This window comes from Calliphora vicina, chromosome 3, assembly GCF_958450345.1.
Source record: "Calliphora vicina chromosome 3, idCalVici1.1, whole genome shotgun sequence".
NCBI classification, from domain to species: Eukaryota; Metazoa; Arthropoda; class Insecta; order Diptera; family Calliphoridae; genus Calliphora; species Calliphora vicina.
The window spans coordinates 31,291,131-31,313,142 of NC_088782.1; the positions used below are offsets into that span (position 1 = coordinate 31,291,131).

The 22,012-nt window shown below is 29.3% G+C and overlaps 5 protein-coding genes and 1 pseudogene across 5 annotated transcripts; 5 read left to right on the forward strand and 1 right to left on the reverse strand.

The window, feature by feature from the left end:
* Window positions 1-5,954: 5,954 nt before the first annotated feature.
* On the forward strand, window positions 5,955-7,547 carry LOC135955873 (uncharacterized). The gene is made up of 2 exons (XM_065506247.1): window positions 5,955-6,047; window positions 7,217-7,547. The coding sequence occupies exons 1-2, from the start codon at window positions 6,030-6,032 to the stop codon at window positions 7,382-7,384; spliced, it is 186 nt and encodes a 61-aa protein (XP_065362319.1). The 5' UTR covers window positions 5,955-6,029; the 3' UTR covers window positions 7,385-7,547.
* Window positions 7,548-10,078: 2,531 nt separating this feature from the next.
* LOC135955223 (uncharacterized) lies at window positions 10,079-11,577 on the forward strand. The gene is made up of 2 exons (XM_065505550.1): window positions 10,079-10,171; window positions 11,257-11,577. Exons 1-2 carry the CDS (start codon window positions 10,154-10,156, stop codon window positions 11,422-11,424), a joined length of 186 nt encoding a protein of 61 aa, XP_065361622.1. The 5' UTR covers window positions 10,079-10,153; the 3' UTR covers window positions 11,425-11,577.
* A 1,246-nt stretch (window positions 11,578-12,823) lies between these two features.
* On the forward strand, window positions 12,824-14,409 carry Yod1 (Yod1 deubiquitinase). The gene is made up of 2 exons (XM_065503437.1): window positions 12,824-13,951; window positions 14,016-14,409. The coding sequence occupies exons 1-2, from the start codon at window positions 13,127-13,129 to the stop codon at window positions 14,226-14,228; spliced, it is 1,038 nt and encodes a 345-aa protein (XP_065359509.1). The 5' UTR covers window positions 12,824-13,126; the 3' UTR covers window positions 14,229-14,409.
* A 1,137-nt stretch (window positions 14,410-15,546) lies between these two features.
* LOC135954184 (protein Asterix) lies at window positions 15,547-16,195 on the reverse strand. The gene is made up of 3 exons (XM_065504258.1): window positions 15,987-16,195; window positions 15,809-15,924; window positions 15,547-15,748 (listed from the first exon to the last, which is right to left on the reverse strand). The coding sequence occupies exons 1-3, from the start codon at window positions 16,111-16,113 to the stop codon at window positions 15,653-15,655; spliced, it is 339 nt and encodes a 112-aa protein (XP_065360330.1). The 5' UTR covers window positions 16,114-16,195; the 3' UTR covers window positions 15,547-15,652.
* Window positions 16,196-16,437: 242 nt separating this feature from the next.
* Window positions 16,438-18,154, forward strand: LOC135953724 (cell division cycle protein 20 homolog; annotated as a pseudogene).
* A 1,626-nt stretch (window positions 18,155-19,780) lies between these two features.
* Window positions 19,781-21,903, forward strand: LOC135955373 (uncharacterized). Its single transcript, XM_065505725.1, has 8 exons — window positions 19,781-20,019; window positions 20,081-20,194; window positions 20,263-20,480; window positions 20,542-20,749; window positions 21,147-21,263; window positions 21,333-21,463; window positions 21,526-21,785; window positions 21,890-21,903. The coding sequence occupies exons 1-8, from the start codon at window positions 19,924-19,926 to the stop codon at window positions 21,901-21,903; spliced, it is 1,158 nt and encodes a 385-aa protein (XP_065361797.1). The 5' UTR covers window positions 19,781-19,923.
* Window positions 21,904-22,012: the final 109 nt, after the last annotated feature.

The following is a 22,012-nucleotide window of genomic DNA, read 5'->3' on the forward strand; positions in this document are numbered from 1 at the left end:
CAATTAATTTGTTAAATGTGAAGTTTTTATACTTATTTCAGTGATGAAGTTGAATATTTTGTATGAGTATTTGAATGAAATATTCATGTTTGAAAATAAAATAAAACCATTCTGTCTGACAGACTATTTACTTATATACATATATGTATCTCTTGTTGAGAAACCGGTCCAAATGCAGGCATCTTTAAAAGAACCAGACGACCTTCGCAAAAAATCGCCTATTTGGTTATGGGAAGCACGTGCCTTTTCGATGCATTGATAAAATATAAAAATTTTGCATTAATTTGAAACAAAAACTGAAATAAATTAATGAAGACGCTAATGATTATGATAAGTCGTTTAAAACATCTGCCAAATTTGAGTGTTTTGGTTATATGTATTAAATTTTGTTTAAATAGATGAGGTTGAACATTTATAGTAGAGCAGATCAATTTTATATTTTAACTTTTAAAATTATTTTATATAAAAAATACTTGGATGTTAAATAAAAACCAACAATATGAGTAAAGATCCTTAAAGAAATGTATGTAGATCTAAAAGATTTGCTTAAAATTAATTAAGGATTTAATTTCTCGACCTTTTTTGATTCCCGGGAATTGGGGAAATTGTTTATACGTTGCCGGGAACCGGTTATTCCCGAAATATATAATGGTAATGTAGATAAGAATATTATAATCCAATTTCATATAAAAACTTAGTGTTATAATCATTATATATCAAATCAATTTGAGCTTAATTCACTAAAATCCTTATTCGTAATTAAAAAATGTCAACCTTTGATTCAATAAATCGATTCCCAACATCTAATTCTTTAGCTTCATTCAATAGCTTTTATTTAAATTAATTTTAAAATTTATTCATAACAGAATTCATTCAACCTTCGAATTATTAAATTTCGGTTAACTCAAATCTACTACAAATAGAATTAAAATGTTTTTTCTTCATTTGCTTTTAATCATTTACAAAAGCATTGGAAAAAATTGACTAAAGTTTTTTTGTAATAGATTTGAATTGAAGAAAAATTTAATAATATTAAAAATTTTTTAAGCTATTTTATAATGGATTTGAAATAATGAAATTTATGATGACTCAATAAGGAATTAATTCTATAAATAAAGAGTTCTCTAAAGAATAAATTCAATACATTATAAGTACATAGAAATTAAGTATATTCATAATGAATTCATTAACTGAATGTTTAAGTGATACAATTTATTTTGATTTCGATATATAATCGGGGTTGTCATAGAATCCAATCATTGTCGGAATCGGTTTTGAAAACGACAAAAAGAGTACATTTGACTTATGAAATCCAACGCAATTTTTTGTTTAATCGATGAAGAATTTAATTCTAGATCGAATATAAAACATAAACTATTTCTGTCGTTTTCAAAACCGATTCCGACAATGTTTGGATTCTATGACAACCCCGAATATATATTTACCATGTGGTGTGACCGCACCATAACTCGTTCCACCTGTGTATTCATTCAATCCACCCCACAAACTATAACAATTAGTTTGTTGTTAAACGGAAATAGACGTTCAAATAAATGATTTGTTTAATTGTTGAAATTCGCATCTTTTTTTTTATATTAAATAAATAATTTCAAGTTCAAGACGAAAATTTAAATTAAATTCAAAATCTTCATTTGCCCATCATTAACCACACCTCGATTATTGATTTAAATTATTTAAAATATTTGCAACTTTTTTTTTAATATTATTTTTGCATGCATATTGAAATCAAACAAAAACTCAAAATCATAAATGTGCTAATCATTGTTCACTTAAGTTAAATAAAAAAAATAAAAAATTTTAACTCATCATCGGTCTTCTAATAAGTTTTTAACACATTTCAACTACGATTAGAAAAGCTTTGCTTAAAATTATAAAAAAAATCTAAATATTCCAAAATCACACATTTTAATAACAAATAAATACAAAAGTATTTGGTTTTTTTTATTTTATGATGGTATTCTTTAGAATCAACAAAAATTATAAAAACAAATAAACTTTAAACAAAAATAACGCCCAGCCATAATTTGCTTTTCAAAATACCGGTAAAAATAAATTGTTATCTTTAAAAAATGTTTTGGGTTTTTTAAATAACAAACAATATGAGCTTTTAGTGTTTGTTTAGCACCCAGATTTAGAAAAAAGTAAAAAAAAACAACATACATTAAAAGAATGTATTAGTTATTAATGAAATTAAGTTTGTTTTTCGATTTCAGTAACCTAAAATCATACATGCGATTCTACCCATAATTATACTTATTTTATTAAAATGTCCTATGTATATTTTAAAAACTTTTCCGGAGGTCAAAAAACCTATTTATTTTTATATAAATTGTATGTTATAAAAACTAAGATTTGCTAAATTTAAAAAGATGCCAGTTAACTGTTTTGATCCGATTTGAATGATTGTACTATATATATGGAATCAATACATATATGCCCCTGTCATTTAATTTGTTGCATACATATTTCTATAAATTTAACTTTTAAAATATTATTCCATATACTGAAATCGGATACCATACGAATTCTAGCCAGAGACCTTGAAACTATTTTACATGTCCAGAAATGATGTTTCAACGCTATCAAAGCTGTAAATGAATCATTCATTTTGTACCCTTCGCCATGAGTGGCAAGGGTATATATAAGTTTGTCATTCCGTTTGTAATTTCTACATTTTTCATTTGCGACCCCACAAAGTATATATATTCTGGATCGTAATAGATAGCGAAGTCAATATAGCCATGTCCGTCTGTCCGTCTATATGTTGAAATTAACTTTCCGTAGCCCCCAAATAACTTACATACATGATTCATACATCAATATATCGTGAATTCTTCCGGCTTGGTTGCTATTTAAAATCGACAAAATCGGCCCACAAATGGCTGAGATATAAGGAAAAAACCGCGACAACCTCGATTTTTGCCCTATTTTTGATCTATATCTGGATTACTAAGTCATTAATATAGACAATATGGATATCTAATGATAGATATTTCAACGTCTACTGCAACGATGTATATAAGACTATATACATCGTAAGTATATATAGTAAGTTAGACCTACAGTGGGTCAAAATCGGGAAAAAATATTTTTTAACCCGAATTTTTTTTTCTTCAAAAAAATTTGGAAAAAATTTAAAAAACAAAATTGGAAAAAATTTAAAAAAAAATTTGGAAAAAACTATTTTAAAAACAATTTGGAAAAAAAAATTTAAAAATTATTTTTAAAAAAAAATTTTTAATTTTGTTTAAATAAAAATATTTAAATAAACTATGAAACACTATTATTGTTATTATTTTCTCTAAATATCAATAATATTCATTGAATATCCCTAAAAGTTGTAATGTTAGGCATCTTAATAATTCCTTTAAGAGCATAAACTTTAAATTTGATTCATTCTTAATAACCGAATTTTTCTGATGTGGCTTGAGTGAAAAAAAATCGGTGTGTTCAACCATAATTCTTCTTTGCCAACTGACTATCTGTTGCAGAGCTGTAAATGAATCATTCTTTTTTGATATTAATTCATTATGAATTAGCTTAATTTTAAATTAATTCATTGAATTGAAAAAATGAATTGAATGAAATTTGAATAAATTCTAACGAATTAGACAGAAATGAGTTGCAATTCATTTACAATTCATTTGAATTGATTTTGAATTAATTCAAATGAATTAGAAAAAAGAATTAGCAATTCAAATCAAGAATGAGTTGCAATCAATCAAATTCAAGAGCAAATCAAAAATTTCTCCTACCAAAATGAAAATATCCAGTACAAAAATTGAAAAACCTTGTCCTGTACCCGCGTCTGATCAATGAAAACATGGTGTTTGGAGTTTGTTTCTTCAAGAAGAACTGATTTTTATTTTGAAATACGCTGAACGACAAAACACATTTAATATTTAAATTTTGAGACCCACGACCACCCAACGACAAACTTTTTGCTAATATTTATGTTATATTTATTTCAAAAAAATAAAACTATCTTCCACAAATAATCAAAAATCAGGAAAAATAACAATGTAAATAATGCTTGCTGTCTTTTATATAAACAAGTAAGAAAGTATGGTAGGTCAAGTCCGACCATATAATACCCTACACTAAGTAAAAGACCAAAAAATTTTTCTTTTAAAATTTCAATAATTTATATTTTTGAGTGATTTTCGGAAGTGGGCCTTATATGGGAGTTATGACCAATAATGAACCGATCACCATGATATTAGGTCGTATGATTTATGTCTATATTAAAGTTAACTATGTTGAATTTTGTGTATACCAACATTTTTAAGCGATTTATGCACGTTAAAGTGATTTTCGGAAGCGGGTCTATATGGGAGCTATGACTAATTATGGACCGATTGTAACAAAATTTGGTGACATGAATTTTGTATATATAAAACTTATTTGGAGCGGAATTTGTTGAGATACATTTATAAATTAAACATTTATGACCGATAAAGTCCATTTTGGGAAGGACATTTGTATGGGTGCTAGGTGAAATAATGGACCGATTTAAGCCAGTTTCAATAGGTTTGGTCCTTGGGCAATAATATGTGCCAAATTTGATCGAAATATCTTCAAAACTGCGACCTGTACTCTGTGCACAAAGTTTACATGGACAGCCAGCCGGCCAGCCAGACGGACGGACATCGTTTAATCGACTCAGAAAGTGATTCTAAGTCGATCGGTATACTTTAAGGTGGGTGTTAGACTAATATTTTTGGGCGTTACAAACATCTGCACAAACGCATTATACCCTCCCCACTATGGTGGTGTAGGGTATAAAAATAGAGGGAAATAAATATGTAACTTCTAAACGGTAAGTCCGACCCTTTAAAAAATAAAAATTGCTTAATATTTTTTTTGGATTGTGATCTATGCATTGAATATTTTGAAAAGTTTCCCTAGTATAGTCAACCACTGTATATCAGGTATTATTTATCCAAACAAGCGATTTGGATCAAAGTTATTTAATGAATAATAAAATCACTTCAAGAGTTCAAAGTTTTGATATAAATAAAACTTTCCTATATCTGTCAGAATCCCAAAAAAAAAACAAACAAAAACAAAATTTTAATAACAATTATACAAACATTTAACATTAAGTACGTGAGTTTCGTAAAATTTGAAATCTTAAGATTTATCATTTGAACATCGCGTCACATACAAGTTTTCAAGGAATATTCATATAGCCGGTACGATCATTAAGTAAATTTTTGTTTTGGGTGTAGTTGAAAAGCAAATGCTTAAATTGCAATAAATCATGCATATTTAGTGGCTAAAATTATAAATCTAATCTGTTCGCACATGACGGTTGACAATTATAGCAGCAAAAGCAGATGATAAATTGCGTTTATGTGTGTGTCTTTTTATTTGCAGTAATAAACATATAAATATATAACTTTGGAGCATCTGTTAAGTAATATATCTTAATAGCACTGTTAAATTTTAATATTCAAATGGTTGTAAATAAAAGACAGTTTAAATGTATGTAGTAGGTAGATGTGTTCATTTGTTTGTTTGTCTTAAGTATTTAAATAAATTTTATAAAATCATATGCCAGCCATAGACAAAAGCTTACATTATTATAAGTTCGAGTACGAATCCGTGAAATTATTATACTCGTCAGTAAACAAACTTGAAAGAAGAATAAATGAATCGTACGTACAGACATATTTTTGGTATCTAGTAGATACTTATGTGTATGTATCAGGGCTCTGTCTACCTATATATTTTTTTATTTTAGTTTGAATTTAAATTACCTGTAAATGTATGCGCATGTGTGAATTGTACGAGTGTGTGATCTACTACTCTACTCTATCTACAGATTTTGTCAACACTATTTAGCTTAAAGAAAACATATAGTCATTCTTATATCCATGTTTTTTTAAAATAACTTAACGGTTGCTATAAATACTCTAACTACCTCAAAATCAATGTCAGTTAAATTTAGACAAACGATCTAAACGGTTTAAGTGAGAAAAAACACAACCCTAAACTAAATCAAAATGAAATTCTTAATCTTGGTACGTAAATATTTGTTTAATCAAATATCGAATACATAATTGATTCAAACAGTTATTTTAATAAAGGTGTTAATTTTGTGCGAATTTTATTAAAAGATTTTTAAAAAGCAAGTATTAAACTAAAAAGTGGGAATTCGAAAACAGTATAGAAATAAAGTAAATTTTAACAAGTGAATGATGGTTTAACATCAAAATTTATTTCGAAACTTTTAAGAACTAAACAGTATGAGAAATATACACCAAATAGCCAAATAAACTTTGTTGCAAGAAGTTTTTAAAATGATTCTAAACAATTTCCTTAATCCAAATTTATTTTCAAAATACTAAAGATCTGTTTACACTATCTAAGTTCTTATCCAGGTTGAGAGACCAAAAACCATCTAAGAAGCTGTATTGAATATTAATCTCTATAAAAAATTATAATTTTCTAAGCAAGTCTCTCAACCTGTTCTTATCCAGGTTGAGAGACCAAAAACCATCTAAGAAGTTGTTCTGAATATTTACCAGAATAATCTTCTTGATTTTATAATTCAGATACTGTAAAGCTTGATTAAGAAAAGCTTGGAAATCTATTCAAAAGCAGGACCATAATCTTTATAAAAAATTATAATTTTCGAAGCAAGTGAAAAGCAATGAAGAAATAACTATTTTTTAAACAGCTTCAATTAAAATATTTATCAGATATGGAATTGGTTTTAATAATTTCATAAGTATTCATGTGCTCAAAAACATAATTTTCTACTAAATTTTGTGTATTGCATTTGATAATTTGGATAATTGTATAACAATTTTCGTTATTGACAGAAACGTTATTAAAATCACATTTTAGTATTTTTTCTGGTCCACAAATGGCTGAGATATACGCAAAAAAACACAACTACCTCGATGTTTTATCTATTTTTGAGCTATATCTGGATTACTAAGTCATTAACATAGACAATATGGATATTTAATGATATATATTTAAAAACGTGTATAACGCCATAGATATTTGTAACCCAATTTTTTTTTTCATTAACAAAATTTGTTCCTCCAAAAAATTTTTTTTAACAAAATTTCGAATCATATTTTTTAATCACAGTTCGACACACAGTGCAATTAATATACAATTTCTAATCAATTTCAATCAAATTATTTTTATTAATTTTTATAATTATTTTCCTTTACAGGCTCTCATTGTTTGCGTAGCTATCATCGCTATTGTCAGTGCGGTTCCCATTGAAGAAGCCATTCCCCAGGGCATTGAAGGTGCTGCCTCCGAAACTGTCAACCCCTCCGACGATCAATCATTCTTGCTGAAATTGAAATTGTTAAAGAAACTCTTGTTCCTCGGTTAAATAATTCACCATCTAGTTAATCAATTTATAGTTCTGTTGTTTTTTTTAATATAAAACAAACAAAACTACTAATTATGTTCAATAGTTTTAAGTTAATGCAAAGTTCTTTTATAATACTAATTTTAGTTAAATAAATATATAAAAATATTAAAAAAAAAAACAATTCAGATTTATATTTCATATAAAATTTATTTAAAGGCGGTTTAAAAATAAGGATATATGAGAAAAATCTAAAATTTTGTTGAACTGAATTCAGATAGTTTGTATTTCTTTTGGGTTTCGAAATGAAAAAAATCTGTGACACATTTCAATATAAATCTTAGGTTACTAATCTTTCACCTCTTAAAGTTATGGTCTTTTAAAAGTTAATAATTTTAGAATAGGCTTGGAAACTTACAAAAGTTACTTACTTACAGATTACATCCAATATACATTAGAGTCCCTTAAATTTGGACATTTATATAACACAATTATACAAAAGTGCTGGGATTCTAATGTACCAATTATTTTTTAGTTTTTCTCGATCACTTCGTTTTAGTAAAATAATGGAATTCTAAAACTAACAACTTCAAAATATCATAAATATTATTAAGGTTTTTTTACCATTTAAATCGTTAGTTTCCTTTAAATAAACCGGATACTTTTGATTGCAAATAAAAGCAGTAGTTTAAAATTGTAACAGCTCTTTATTTATTCAAATTTGCACACCAACAGTTTAAATAGAATTATGTGTTTTTAGACTCACTTATAGAACATTCTTGAATGTTCTATTTCTACAATGATTAACTCAAAGCTTTTATTCAATTTTATAATGTTCCACAGCTATGTTAATAATGTCCTCAGTTATGGTAACTGTTGTTAATCGGCCGGTAAACAACATTGTCCACAATTAGAAGTCTCCAGAAATAGTAATATTGAGAAATACATATGATGAAACTTGAAAACAGCCATTACAAACCGTTAAGTTTGAATTCAAATACAATTTCGTAACAATATTTTATATTGAAACTAATAAGTTTTGTCTTTTAAACAGAAAAGGATTTGTTGCAGATCAGTTGGAAAATGTCTGATTTATGGCAGTTTAGTATTAAAAAACTGAAAAAGTCAAAAAACATAAAAATTAGCATAACTTATTAATTTTTTAAGTGATTTTTATTTACTTATGTATTTTGTAAACTTATTCCTGTTGAATATATGTGTATACCAAAAGAGATTTATGCTCGTTAAAGTGATTTTCGATCATCATAAAATTAGCTGACATAATTTCCGTATAATAAAACTTATTTGGAGCGAAATTAAACATTTATGACCGATAAAGTGCTATTTGGTGAGGCCATTTGTATGGGGGCTAGGTGAAATAATGAACCGGTTTGGACAGCCAAATATGATCGAAATATCTTCTAAATGGCGTCCTGTAATTTGCGGAATCTGAGGAATTTGAGGAATCGTGGGAACGAGAAATCCCGGGAATTCCGCAATATTTTCAATCCCGAAATCCCCGAGAATTCCCAGGAATTATTTTTTTTAGTTTTTTTGATGTTTTTTGAACTTGACTTTCTCTAAAAGATGCATAAAGATCCAAAACAAATGCAGAAGATTCATACAACAAAAAATACTTAACCCAAATAGACCAATAACAAGTTCATTATTCAAATTATTCCAAAAACTCATGAATGTTCAGGGCTGGCACAGAATTTTATTCCGATCTTCAAGTATTAATTAACATCTTTGATTTAATAAGCAAAACATTGCCAATTCAAAATTAAAAAAAAATAAATATTTATTTTTATCAAATTAACAGAATTATTTGGAGTCTAACGAAGGTAGAATAAAACCTAATTAAAAGTGAAGCCATTCCGATATAAATGACAAATTTTGACAGTTTTGTATATAACCAAAATTAGAAATCGAGTCAGTTTATTTCTTTATATTACATTTTTATTGAATTTTTTTATGTGTATTCAATTAAATTTTAAAACCAAAGACAGTTTTTAGATTTTTAACGAAGTCTACATTCTTAAAATTGAATAATTTGTTCTATGCGGGAATTCCTGGAATATGTGTATCCAATTACATTTTAAAACCAAAGACAGTTTTTAGATTTTTAACGAAGTCTACATTCTTAAATTTGTTCTATGCGGGAATTCCCGGAATACCGTTTTTTAATGGATCGTGTGAACGCATTAGACAAATAAAATGTAGATAATAGCATTTAAAAGATATTGAAATATGCAACAGTTTAAGTTATATCTTGTTGATGGCTGATCATCAGCAATAGACATTCTCAAACTGTTAAGGAATTTCCGTATTATTTTAGATAATTTATGTTTTTCGCGAGTGCCATTCAAAGATATCTTTGAATTTGGCTATCTTATAGCGTAAACACAATTTCTTTAAAAGAGACAAATTTTGCGTACAGACATTTGTTTGGTATCTAGTAGATACATAATATGTGTATGTATCGGGGCTCTGTTTACCTATATTTTTTTAGTTTGAATTTAAAATATGTACTTGTAAATGTATGCGCATGTGTGAATTGTACGATCTACTACTCTACTCTATCTACAGATTTTGTCAACACTATTTAGCTTAAAGAAGAGAGTTAAGCTTAAATAAAACATATAGTCATTCTTATATCCATGTTTTTTTTTAAATAACTTAACGGTTGCTATAAATACTCTAACTACCTCAAAATCAATGTCAGTTAAATTTAGACAAACGATCTAAACGGTTTAAGTGAGAAAAAACGCAACCCTAAACTAAATCAAAATGAAATTCTTAATCTTGGTACGTAAATAATTGATTAAAAAACAGTTATTTCAATAAAGGTGTTAAAAAAAGTTTGTGCGAATTTTATTAAAAGATTTTTAATTAAGCTAAAAAGCTGGAATTCGAAAACAGTATAGAAATAAGTGAATTTTAACAAGTGATTGATGGTTTAACATGAAAATGTATTTCGAATCTTTTAAGAACTAAACAGTATGAGAAATGTACACCAAATAGCCAAATACAATTTGTTGCTGAATTAAAACAAAAAGTTTTTAAAATCCTACGTTAAATTAACTATATTTTCCAGAACTTTAAATTGTCTCTACACAATTTCATTAATCCAAATTTATTTTCAAAATATTAAAACTCTGTTTACACTATCTGAGTTCTTATCTAGGTTGAGAGACCAAAAAACCATTTAAGAAGTTGTTTTGAATATTTACCAGAATAATCTTCTTGGTTTTATAATTCAGATAGTGTAAAGCTTGATTAAGAAAAGCTTGGAATCTATTCAAAAGCAGGACCTTAATCTCTATAAAAAATTATAATTTTCGAAGCAAGCTATGGAAGAAATAACTATTTTCTAACAGCTTCAATTAAAATAATTATCAGATATTTAATTGGTTTTAAAAATTTCGTAATTGAATCATGTATGTATGTGCTCAAAAACAATATTTTTTAATATTTTATATAATTAAATATACAATTTTCGTTATTGATCGAAAAGTTATTGAAATCGCATTTAATATATTTTCTCTGGTCCACAAATGGCTGAGATAAGAGGAAAAAACTACAACTACCCATTTGTTTACCCATCTTTGATCTATATGTGGATTACTGAGACATTAACATAGACAATACGGATATCTAATGATAGGCATTTCCAACGACTATAACGCCATAGAAATTCGGACCGACAATTGGTCAAAATGGGAAAAATATTTTTTAATACGATTTTTTTTCATCAAATTTTTTTCTTCCAAAAATTTAGTTTTAGTTTAGTGCAATATAAGTTTTTAAAAAACGTTTACATAATTAACAATTTTAAGACCTCTTCTTTCAATCAAATTGTTTTTAATTTATATAATTATTTTCCTTTGCAGGCTCTCATTGTTTGCGTAGCTATCATCGCTATTGTCAGTGCTGTTCCCATTGAAGAAGCCATTCCCCAGGGCATTGAAGGTGCTGCCTCCGAAACTGTCAACCCCTCCGACGATCAATCATTCTTGCTGAAATTGAAATTGTTGAAGAAACTCTTGTTCCTCGGTTAAATAATTTCACCATCTAGTTAATCAATTTATAGTTATGTTGGTTTTTTTAATATCAAACAAACAAAACTACTAATAATGTTCAATAATTTTAAGTTAATGCAAAGTTATTTTATAATACTAATTTTAGTTAAATAAATATATACAAAAAATTAAGATTTGTATTTCATATCCAATTTATTAAAATGGTATTTAAAAATAAGAATTATATTAGGAAAATCAAAAATTTTGTAGAACTGAATTCAGATAGCTTGTATTTCTTTTGGGTTTCGAAATGAACAAATCAGCGAAACATATCAATAGACCATAGAAAGACCTCCTAAAGTTAAGGTCATTTAAAAATATAAACTTTTTAAAATATGCTTCGAAACTTAGAAGAGTTTTTTCATTCATTTGATGTCTGTGCTCACAGTTTCAAACTTACAGACTTATAATTTCTTTTTTTGGGACTTAACATATTTTCTATTACTAATTTAGTTTTTTTACATTTTTTTTATTTTTATCATCTTATATATAAGTTTGTCATTACGTTTGTAATTTCTACATTTTTCATTTCCGACCCTATAAAGTATATATATTCTGGATCCGGAGTCGATTAAGCCATGTCCGTCTGTCTGTCTGTTGAAATCAATTTTCTGAAGACCCCTGATATCTTCGGGATCCAAATCTTCAATAATTCTGTCAGACATGCTTTTGAGAAGTTTGCTATTTAAAATCAGCAAAATCGGTCCACAAATAGCTGAGATATGAGGAAAAAACCAGGACAATCTCGATTTTTTACCTATTTTTGGCCTATATCTGGATTACTAAGTCATTAATATAGACAATATGGATATCTAATGATAGATATTTCAAAGACCTTTGCAACGACATAGTAAGTTGGACCTACATGGGTTCACCTAAAAATATTTAAATTTTTTATTTTGAAGTATAATTTGGTGAAGGGTATATAGATTCGGCACAGCCGAATATAGCTCTCTTACTTGTTTGTTTTAAAATTAAAAAAAAAATATTTTCAATTGAAAATATAAAAAAATTTAATATAAAACAATAAAATCAGGTGAGTAGCAATGATATTGAATCCTCAAAAATCCAGTGGATGACCAAAATAACTTTTTGTGTGTTTTTTACATTTTTCATGCGCAACAACATATTTTGACAATTAACAGTCATTGACAATTAACAAATATGTATTGTCTTTGTTGTAAAAATACGCCTTGATTTGTTTTTTGAAATTATTCCATTCAATTATTTTGAATTAATTATATAAATTTAACGACTTTTTCATTGTCACAATATAGAACAACCCTGAGTTTTTGCAACTACATATCACTGATATACGGAATACAACTCTGGTTGTTGTGTATAACAGTTTTCATTGTTGTTGTTATTGTGTCTATTGAACTACAAGGAATTGTCACCTTGACAGCCACAAAAAAAAAAAGACAATTTTATTTTTTGGAATGAGATAAAAAGGTCATAAGAAAAGCCACTCAATAAAAATTCCACAAAAAAAGAACTGAAAATTAGCCAATTAATTACCAAAAATAGAATAAATGTTAATCAATTGCTAAAAGTTACGTACGTACATACATATATTTTCTAGCCTATAACAAAAATTCCAACAAAAGTGCAAAGAACAGAAAACAAAGAGCAGGCAGTAAAATATAGAAAAAGAAAAAAAATACTGATTGAAGAGAAAAAAATGACGGGTACATTTAGCGTGAAGTTAAAATCGAAAAATGGTCAATTCATTGTTAAGGATTTATCAAACAAAACAACGGTAGCTGATCTCAAACAACGTGTGGCGCAAGCAACGCAAATAAGAGAACCTCAACTGCACATACTGATGGGGTTTCCACCAAGACCCCTGGATTTGGCGCACAATAGCCAGCAGCGTACGCTTGAGGGCTGTGGTATATCGAGTGGCGAGACATTGATTGTTGAAGAAAAACCTGAATCGGAAGTTGTTGTAGATGCCACTCTGGAGGATGATGAAGCTTTAGCCAGACGTTTACAGGCCGAGGAGGAGGAGCAACAGTTACGGGAAGTAGTGGCTGCAGCAACCGTCGCCAATACTAATACTAGTGAAATACCTGATGTGGATTTGTCGCTTCCCGGTTCAAGTGGCAACTTTAATGGTATACTCTTGAAGAAAGTGGTACCTGCCGACAATTCCTGCTTATTCACCAGTGTGCGTTTCGTACTCAACGGCAAGGTAGACAATGAGGGCAGTGAAATGATGCGTCATATAATTGCCCAAGAGGTGGCGACCAACCTTCAAGAATATAATGATGCAGTTTTGGGTAAATCAAATGCGGAGTATTGTGCATGGATACAAAAACCCGATTCATGGGGTGGTGCTATCGAGGTGGCCATACTTTCTAGTTACTATGGCATTGAAATTGATGTCGTTGATATTCAAAATGCAATTATTAATCGTTTTGGTGAAGATAAAAATTACGGTCTAAGAGTTTTTCTACTATTCGATGGCATTCACTACGATCCATTATATATGGAAACTGATGGTGTAAGTAAAAAAATAATTTTTAAACTTATATAACATTTGATGATATTTTTCCTATTACCTTTAGGGCGGTGCACCGGCTACTATCTTCCCCGTTGAGGAAATGGGTGTCTATCAGCAGGCTGAACAATTGGCCAAAGAAGCCAAATCATCACGTCAATTTACCAATGTCGATAAATTCTCTTTACGCTGTTTGCAGTGCGACGTTATGCTTGTCGGGCAATTGCAGGCCACCCAACATGCTAAAGCTACCGGACATGCAAATTTTGGGGAAATTTAATATCTCTTAATATTGGGGTCGCTTTATATGTTTGCCTTTTGCGTATTTATCTATTATTTAATAACACAATGGGTCTTGCCAGCCAATTCCGTACTCTGAAACATCACTTTATTCAAAAACCCTCAACTCAACAAAGAAATAAAAAGGAATCGCGAAATAAACCAACACAAATTATAAACAATTCTCATTGTCTGTTCTGAATTTGATATGCTAATGCTTGCATAACATTTTGAAGTAGTCGTTGTAGTAGTTTTAAATTCATTTAACAACAAAAGAAAATAATACCATCTAAAACCTCATTATTACTTTTAAACATTTATCGAAATTGTTCATCATCAATAACCCTGTACTACTATAATTTATTTGCTAAAATTTTATTTTGTTGGAAATTTTCATTTTTTATGTAGAAAGACTAATAACACGTTTGTTCTCAATATAGAAATTATTTATTGTATTTTTTTGATTTTTACTTTTACGAAATTTATTTGTTAATTTATTAAACTCGTACAACATAAAGAAACATGAATTTCATATATTGCTAAATTATTAAATAACACACTATTTTAACAAAATTTAATTAAAAACATTCATTGTTTTAAAGGGGGAGGGAGTTAGGCCAAGAAAATTTTAAATTGGGAACGGAAATGTATTAAAATCTGTGATCAGCATAAACAGATCAAGGATTAAAATATAATATGTACTTTATTTCACTGTATGACCAGGTTTAAAGATAAATAACCGATCAAGTTCTGCACCTGTTGGGTATGTGTGCCGACCACTGATTTAAATTGGGAAATGTACATAAACTATGAAAATTTACCTTAACATATATTCAGTTAATGTTTTAAAAGATGACGTTGCTTCTTTTGTTCAAATATGGGTTATAGAAAAATTTCTTTATATTAGGAATTAATTCTCAGAGCAATGAATGAACGCGTTTTACAAATTACAAAAAATCAAATTTAATTCGATTTTGAAAGTGGCTGTTCGAATCTTATATATCTTTCACCAAAGTATACATATATATCACTGATATATTAATGCATCAATGTTTGTAAGAGAAATAAAAATGCAATTACAATCTTTGGGAAAATCCAAAAAGTTTAAAAAAACTTGGATTAATTTTTGTAAATTTTGGATTCATTTGTATACCACCATAAAGTATAACCATACATCCGAATTCAGTTTCCCCAAAATCTTTTATTTTCCTCATATACCCTTACCACTAATGGTGAATGGTATAAAAATGACTACGAAAACAATACTCGCAATACTGAATAGACTTTCCTGAATATTAAAGTAATTATACCTTACATACTCATATTTTAAATTATTTATTTTAATTCCATTAGACAATTACATTTTTTATAAAATTTCGCTAGATTTATAAAATCAAAGTATATTTGAATAAAACTTCATACTTCCTATGAAGTTGTTACCCATGGTGGTGTCATAGGGGCGGGATTTTGTAAATATGACATGACCACAGCACTTACACTTAACATGAAAGATGATAAGACCTATAATAAGAAATTAACAATAAAATCCAACAAATTGCAATAATTGTATTGAAAACCTACCTGCTTGGCATCATCACTGACACGAGAACTGGCAAAACTTATACAGGAACAGTACAAAGCAAACCAAGCACACCACTTCAATTTCATCATTAATCCACACATAGAGAAGATCATGCCTTAATCATAAAATTGCAATTAATTAAAAAGTAAAGATTAAAAAAGCTGAAAAAAGACCTACCTAAAATATTCATGTAGTCGGGTGTTAAATCATCATTGTTAGCGCCACTGCCATTTTGTCCTTGATTTTGTGGTGGCTTATAGCGATTAATTTTTTCTTTGCGTCGGGGATCTACAGAGGAATTCATATTTTTATTTATTTTAATAATTTAAATAAATTACAACTCGAACAAAAAACTAGGTCGTCTAGTGGAAAAGAAGATAAAAAAGATAATTAGAAAAAGTCAACAATGACGTTTGACATTTCATGTTCATAGTGTAAAAACGACTGATACAAATGCAACACTGCACTGGGTTGTTTTTTGCAACTCTGTTTAGTTTTGAAAGCGCGGTGTTGCAAGTTGTAGTGGCAACACCGCGGCTGACATCAGCGGCTGACGTCAGCCAAACCATTTTTTTTATATGAAGTTTTTACGATTTGAAATTGGGGGGTCTATCAGCCAAAAAATCCCATAAGAATTACACAGGCATCAGCAAGTGAGCGGCTGATGTCAGCCAAATTGGCTGATGTCAGCCGGAACATGCTACCAATCTGGTAACATTTTATTATTTCTATTCTATTTTTTCTGCAAAATGCAGAAATACCATGGATGGGGAGATCACTCGTGGACCTGCTCCTCGGTGGCAAAAGAAATTGGAAGCATCCACCGCTAGTTTAAATGGCAGCATAAATGCTACACGTTCCGTACTTTCGGTCTCATATAACACCAGTTTTTCAGGTGTTAATCCACCCACAAAAACACCGGGCAAAAATGCTGAGGGCAAAACAATGAAGACACCAACACCAAACAAAGGTTCTAAGACGCCAGGCGGAGGTGACAGATTTATACCCAATCGTGGAACTACAAATTTCGAATTAGGTCATTATTTGGTGGATATTTCAGATAAAACAAGAACAGGACAAATCGGAAAATGACGAAGAGAATGAAAGCAATTCTAATAATGCCAACAAAATGACGCCAGCTCTCATATTAATCCCTTGAAGGTAGTTTATTCCATTAAAACTCCGATATCGACTAAAAGTGGTTCACGTTATATACCCACTACATCCGACCGCATTTTGGATGCTCCGGACATTATTAATGATTATTGTAAGTATAAAAAAAATTAATAAAAGTGAAATAAACTAAAATACTCCATATTTACACAATAGATTTAAATCTGTTGGATTGGAGCGCGGACAACATAGTAACAGTAGCTTTGGGAAATGCGGTTTATCTTTGGAATGCTGTTACCGGTAATATTGAACAATTAGTGGAATATGAGGAGGGTGATCACGCTTGTGCTTTAGCCTGGATTCAAGAGGGACAAATTTTAGCCATTAGTAATAATACTGGAGCTGTGGAACTATGGGACTGTTCTAAAATAAAACGCCTACGTGTTATGGATGGCCACTCGGCACGTGTGGGCTCTTTAGCTTGGAATTCATTTTTGGTGTCATCTGGAAGTCGTGATGGCACTATTATACATCACGATGTCAGGGCCCGGGAACATAAAGTAGCTAATCTGGCTGGACATACCCAGGAAGTATGCGGTCTTAAGTGGTCTACTGACTTTAAATACCTTGCCAGTGGCGGCAATGATAACTTGGTAAATGTTTGGACGGCTGCTAGTGGTGGTGTTGGCACTGGCAATGATCCTTTACATGTTCTAAACCAACATCAAGCCGCTGTGCGAGCTTTAGCCTGGTGCCCTTGGCAGCCTAATGTTTTAGCATCCGGTGGCGGTACTGCTGATAGATGTATTAAGTTTTGGAATGTCAATAATGGATCATTAATAAATTCGGTTGATTCCAAGTCCCAGGTATGTGCTTTGTTATGGTCTCGCAACTTTAAGGAACTCATTTCGGCGCATGGTTTTGCTAACAACCAACTTACAATATGGAAATATCCATCGATGGTAAAACAAGCTGAACTGACCGGTCACACCTCAAGAGTTTTGCAAATGGCCTTGTCCCCAGATGGCAGTACAGTTATTAGTGCTGGTGCTGATGAAACTCTACGTTTGTGGAATTGTTTTGCACCTGATCCTCATACAACTAAAAAGTCCAGTTCAGTTACCAGTAAAGCTAAACAAAGTGTTTTTCGTCAGAGTATACGTTAATATGGCGATTAAGACTCTAGCAAATTTATTGTATTTTGTTTAAATATATTTTGAACATAAAAACAATTAAAGTTAGTCGACAAAATTTTTTTGAAAACAAACACATTTTTTAATATTCGGACCATTAATACACATCTTTTGGATGGCATTTCTATAACAAATTCAAAAAAATAACTTTTAATTGTTACAATACGGGGGTGGTCCGTGCCTTTTTGAATGAAACACAGGTTTTCGGATAAACAATTATTTTATTTTTCAATATAGTGGTACTTTGTCCAACGTTTCTCCAATTTTTTTTTATACCTTCCAACGAATAGGATTTGTAGAGTTTAACAAAATAGGTATTTTGGTTGGTTTGGAAACAAAATATAGTCACTCGGGCTTAAATCTTGAGAATAGGGAGAGAACAATTCTGGTGAAAAAGATCTTGTTTGTTGCCCAACAAATGTTTGCTGATACAAAATTGTTAAAAAACAAAAATTCGAGTTAAAATATGTTTTCCCGATTTTAACCCTTTGTAGGTCCGAATATCTATATCGTTGGAAAGGTATTTGAAATGTCTTTCCATATGTACATGACTTAGTAATCAAGATATAGATCAAATAATTGTGATATTTATTACTTATATCTCAGCCATTTATCGGCTCATTTAATCGATTTTAAATAAAAAACGAACCAGGACTATACCCGCGTTATATATCAATCATGTTTATAAGTAATTTGGTAGCTTGGAAAGATAATTGCAACACTCTGCTAACTATAACAATTCAGAATATATAAACTTTATGGAGAGAGTCACTTATGAAAAATGTGGAAGTTAAAAAAGGATGATGAAGGGTATAAAAATACTCACATATATAAAACGAAAATATAATACAAAACTCTAAACCATAGATGACAACTAGGTATGTAAGTGTCTGTTGTTAAAAACCTAATTGATGAGAATGTATTGCCATATATTTTGTTATTGTATCACCCGTATGTGTGAAAAGAGAGACATTTTTTTTCATTGATATTACTGTCTCCTAACGTTCTATGTGTTTATTCAATGGTCTAAAGTTTAGACTCTAAACCATCAAACAAACTGTGAAGGTCATACCAATCTAAATAAACAAAATTAAACAGCTAGGAATATAGAATATGGATCCGTTAGAATAGATTCCTAATATCACTACTAACTTTATAAATCTTCGAGGAACTTCTGGAAAGAACCAAATATACATTCAAGGGGTGAGGAAATTAAACATAAAATCAAAATGGGATGTAACTTCTACAACTTGGATTTGTGAACGAGTTATTTTTTGTCTCTGATTTACTCACACAATAGTTAGAAGCTCATTAGTTAGCCCATACACGTTCATTAGCCCAGTATGGGCACGTTCATTAAAAGCAAATCTGCGGCAAAGTTCCAAAGTGGTGGCAACACCGCCATATGTGAGCTGATGTGAGCGGCAGACATCAGCAAACCCATTTTTTTTCTATTGAGTTTTTACGAGTTAGATTTGGGGGGTCATGAGCCAAACACTCCCATAAGAAATACACAGGCGTGAGCCGCTCACGATGAGCCGGATGAGTAAAAAGTTGCCAGATTGATTAAAATATTCAACAAAATAGAACAAATTTGTTTATGTTACTGTTATTATAGTGGCAACACTGTAGAAAACTTTCATTTTTAGAAAAAATAGACGGAAATTATAATTTTAACAGTTTCTTTGGAATTAATTTCACAAGTAAACATAAATAATAAAAAATAATAAGTAATAATATTGAAATTTACTAAAAATAAAGATAATTCCATTTCTCTAGTTTGAAAGCGTTTAGTTTACAAAGAAAACATGTCTCAAAAGCGAAACAAGAATAACGGTAAATGGCCAACTACTGCTGACCTTGAAAATGCCTTCATTAAAATGGAAAATAATTTAGAAAATATGGTGGGTTTTACAATTTCTTATTCTAATTTTATAAATGAACATTATTTGTTTTTGTATTCAGAATAAAACGTTTGTAAACAAAATGTTAAAGACATTAAACTCTATAATGGTAGCTGTTCAACACAATGAATCTGGCGTTTTTAATGTGATTCTAAAATGGTTTCGTTTATATTTGGTAAGTATTGTAAAATGACAAATGTTGGATATTCTGGAAAAATAATTAATAATGTCTATCCTTTTTAGAATGTTCACATCTCAATTAATCCCGATAATAAAAAATTACTAAAATATTACGAAAGCTCCGTTCCCACAATCATAACATACATAATAGGATGTTTACAATATAAAACCAAAGAGCTGCCCAATTATCACTACAATTTATTAGAGATATTGGAAGAACTTTTGGAAAATGTGCCGCCCAAGATATTAAATGAAATTACAAAATTCGAAATTGGAACCATGTCAGTATATATAAATTTAAAGTTTAATTTAATGAAATTAATTTGTTTCTTATATAAACAGAGGTTGCTTATGGAATCCCATAGATATAGCTGGAGACTTTAATACTCAATCAAAGGCTTTGAAAATACTATCGATATTATTAAAACAATTTGATGATGTAAGACAAAACGAAGAACTTAAATGTATTAAATGGACAAATTTAAATTTATTTCAAGATAAATTAAAAACAGTTGTTCAAGAATCGAAATTATCTTATATTCAAGAAAATGTAAGTTTTATATACAACAGGGAGAATAACTAAAAATTTCATTTACCATTTTTCCTCTTTTATATTAAAAACTGTCGGTTTTTGGGGGAAGGGGTTGTTATTCCTTTTTTCACTGGGTTCGTGCCTGACATAAGACATTTCAAACAAATTTATCTTGGGTCTTCTGATATTGATTATATTCGGTAAACAAATAATCATTATTGATTTAAGATTCATCTTTCAAATGCACCTTAAATCAATCAAATCTGACATCATAAATAAAAATTAAAATGTCCAAAGGACTACAAATCAAAATCGGTAGACCAAAGTTTAATAATTTGTGTTTGTTCTGTGCTCTTTGATGGTATTCATGAATCGTGATGTATGTAATTTAATACAAATTCTATTTTATTTTCAGTCAACCCGCGAGTTACTAAATAATTATAATATGAATTTATCAAAGAAGATTATGGTGTATTCATTTTGTTGCACATCGGCAGTAATGGACAATAAATATACATTTTATAAACCCTTGGTAAGTTATTAAATATTATACTTTAATAATATACACAATTATTTAAAGTATGTATGTCATTGTTTTTAGAATCTTCAACAATTTTGGATTGATATAAACTACAGCCCGAAAACATTGTCTTACAAGGCTCGTTTTAAATTGAATTCGAAATCTAAATATGAAAATATTAACGTCATTCTAAAGGTTCAAATGATGAAACTGTAAGACAGCTATGTATATAAAGTTTTAATTATTTGTTAATAATATCCTTTTCCTGATTTAGGGAAAACAATATTTTTTTAGTTTATTTCAAAGCCCCAGGTGAATTTTCCAATTATTCAAACTATTTTTCAAATGTTACAAATAATGTAATACAATTTACATTAACAAATGAGGAGGTTCAACGTTTACACCATAATAATTATATAATGGAGTACTTTAACAGTTTGAATGAATCAGCCAATGAAAAACCTATTAAAACATATAGGGAAGATCGAAATATATTTGATTCATTGAAAAATGAAATGTCTACAAATTTGCGAGGTAAGTGTTAAGCCTTTACTGCTAAAAATATATTCCAAAATACCACCTTTATCAATTCTACACCATTTCCAACTCCATTTCAAAAAAATTTAATTATATTTCAGAAATTTCCAATTGAATTTCAGAAATGTCCATTTTAATTCTGAAATTTCCAATCATATTTCAGAATTTTCTATTCATATTTCTAAATAGTACATTTATGAAATACATATGGAGAAATCTGATAT

What these genes read in the sequence shown, in the direction of transcription:
- Yod1 (XM_065503437.1), top strand. Translation starts at nt 13,127, where the DNA reads ATGACGGGTACATTTAGCGTGAAGTTAAAATCGAAAAATGGTCAATTC. An exon ending in TATATATGGAAACTGATGGT is followed by an intron (nt 13,952 to 14,015) that starts GTAAGTAAAAAA and finishes TATTACCTTTAG; the next exon opens with GGCGGTGCACCGGCTACTAT.
- LOC135954184 (XM_065504258.1), bottom strand. Translation starts at nt 16,113, where the DNA reads ATGAATTCCTCTGTAGATCCCCGACGCAAAGAAAAAATTAATCGCTAT. An exon ending in CGACTACATGAATATTTTAG is followed by an intron (nt 15,925 to 15,986) that starts GTAGGTCTTTTT and finishes TTTATGATTAAG; the next exon opens with GCATGATCTTCTCTATGTGT. An exon ending in TCAGTGATGATGCCAAGCAG is followed by an intron (nt 15,749 to 15,808) that starts GTAGGTTTTCAA and finishes TTCTTATTATAG; the next exon opens with GTCTTATCATCTTTCATGTT.
- LOC135955373 (XM_065505725.1), top strand. Translation starts at nt 19,924, where the DNA reads ATGTCTCAAAAGCGAAACAAGAATAACGGTAAATGGCCAACTACTGCT. An exon ending in AAATTCGAAATTGGAACCAT is followed by an intron (nt 20,481 to 20,541) that starts GTCAGTATATAT and finishes TTATATAAACAG; the next exon opens with AGGTTGCTTATGGAATCCCA. An exon ending in AAGGTTCAAATGATGAAACT is followed by an intron (nt 21,464 to 21,525) that starts GTAAGACAGCTA and finishes TTCCTGATTTAG; the next exon opens with GGAAAACAATATTTTTTTAG.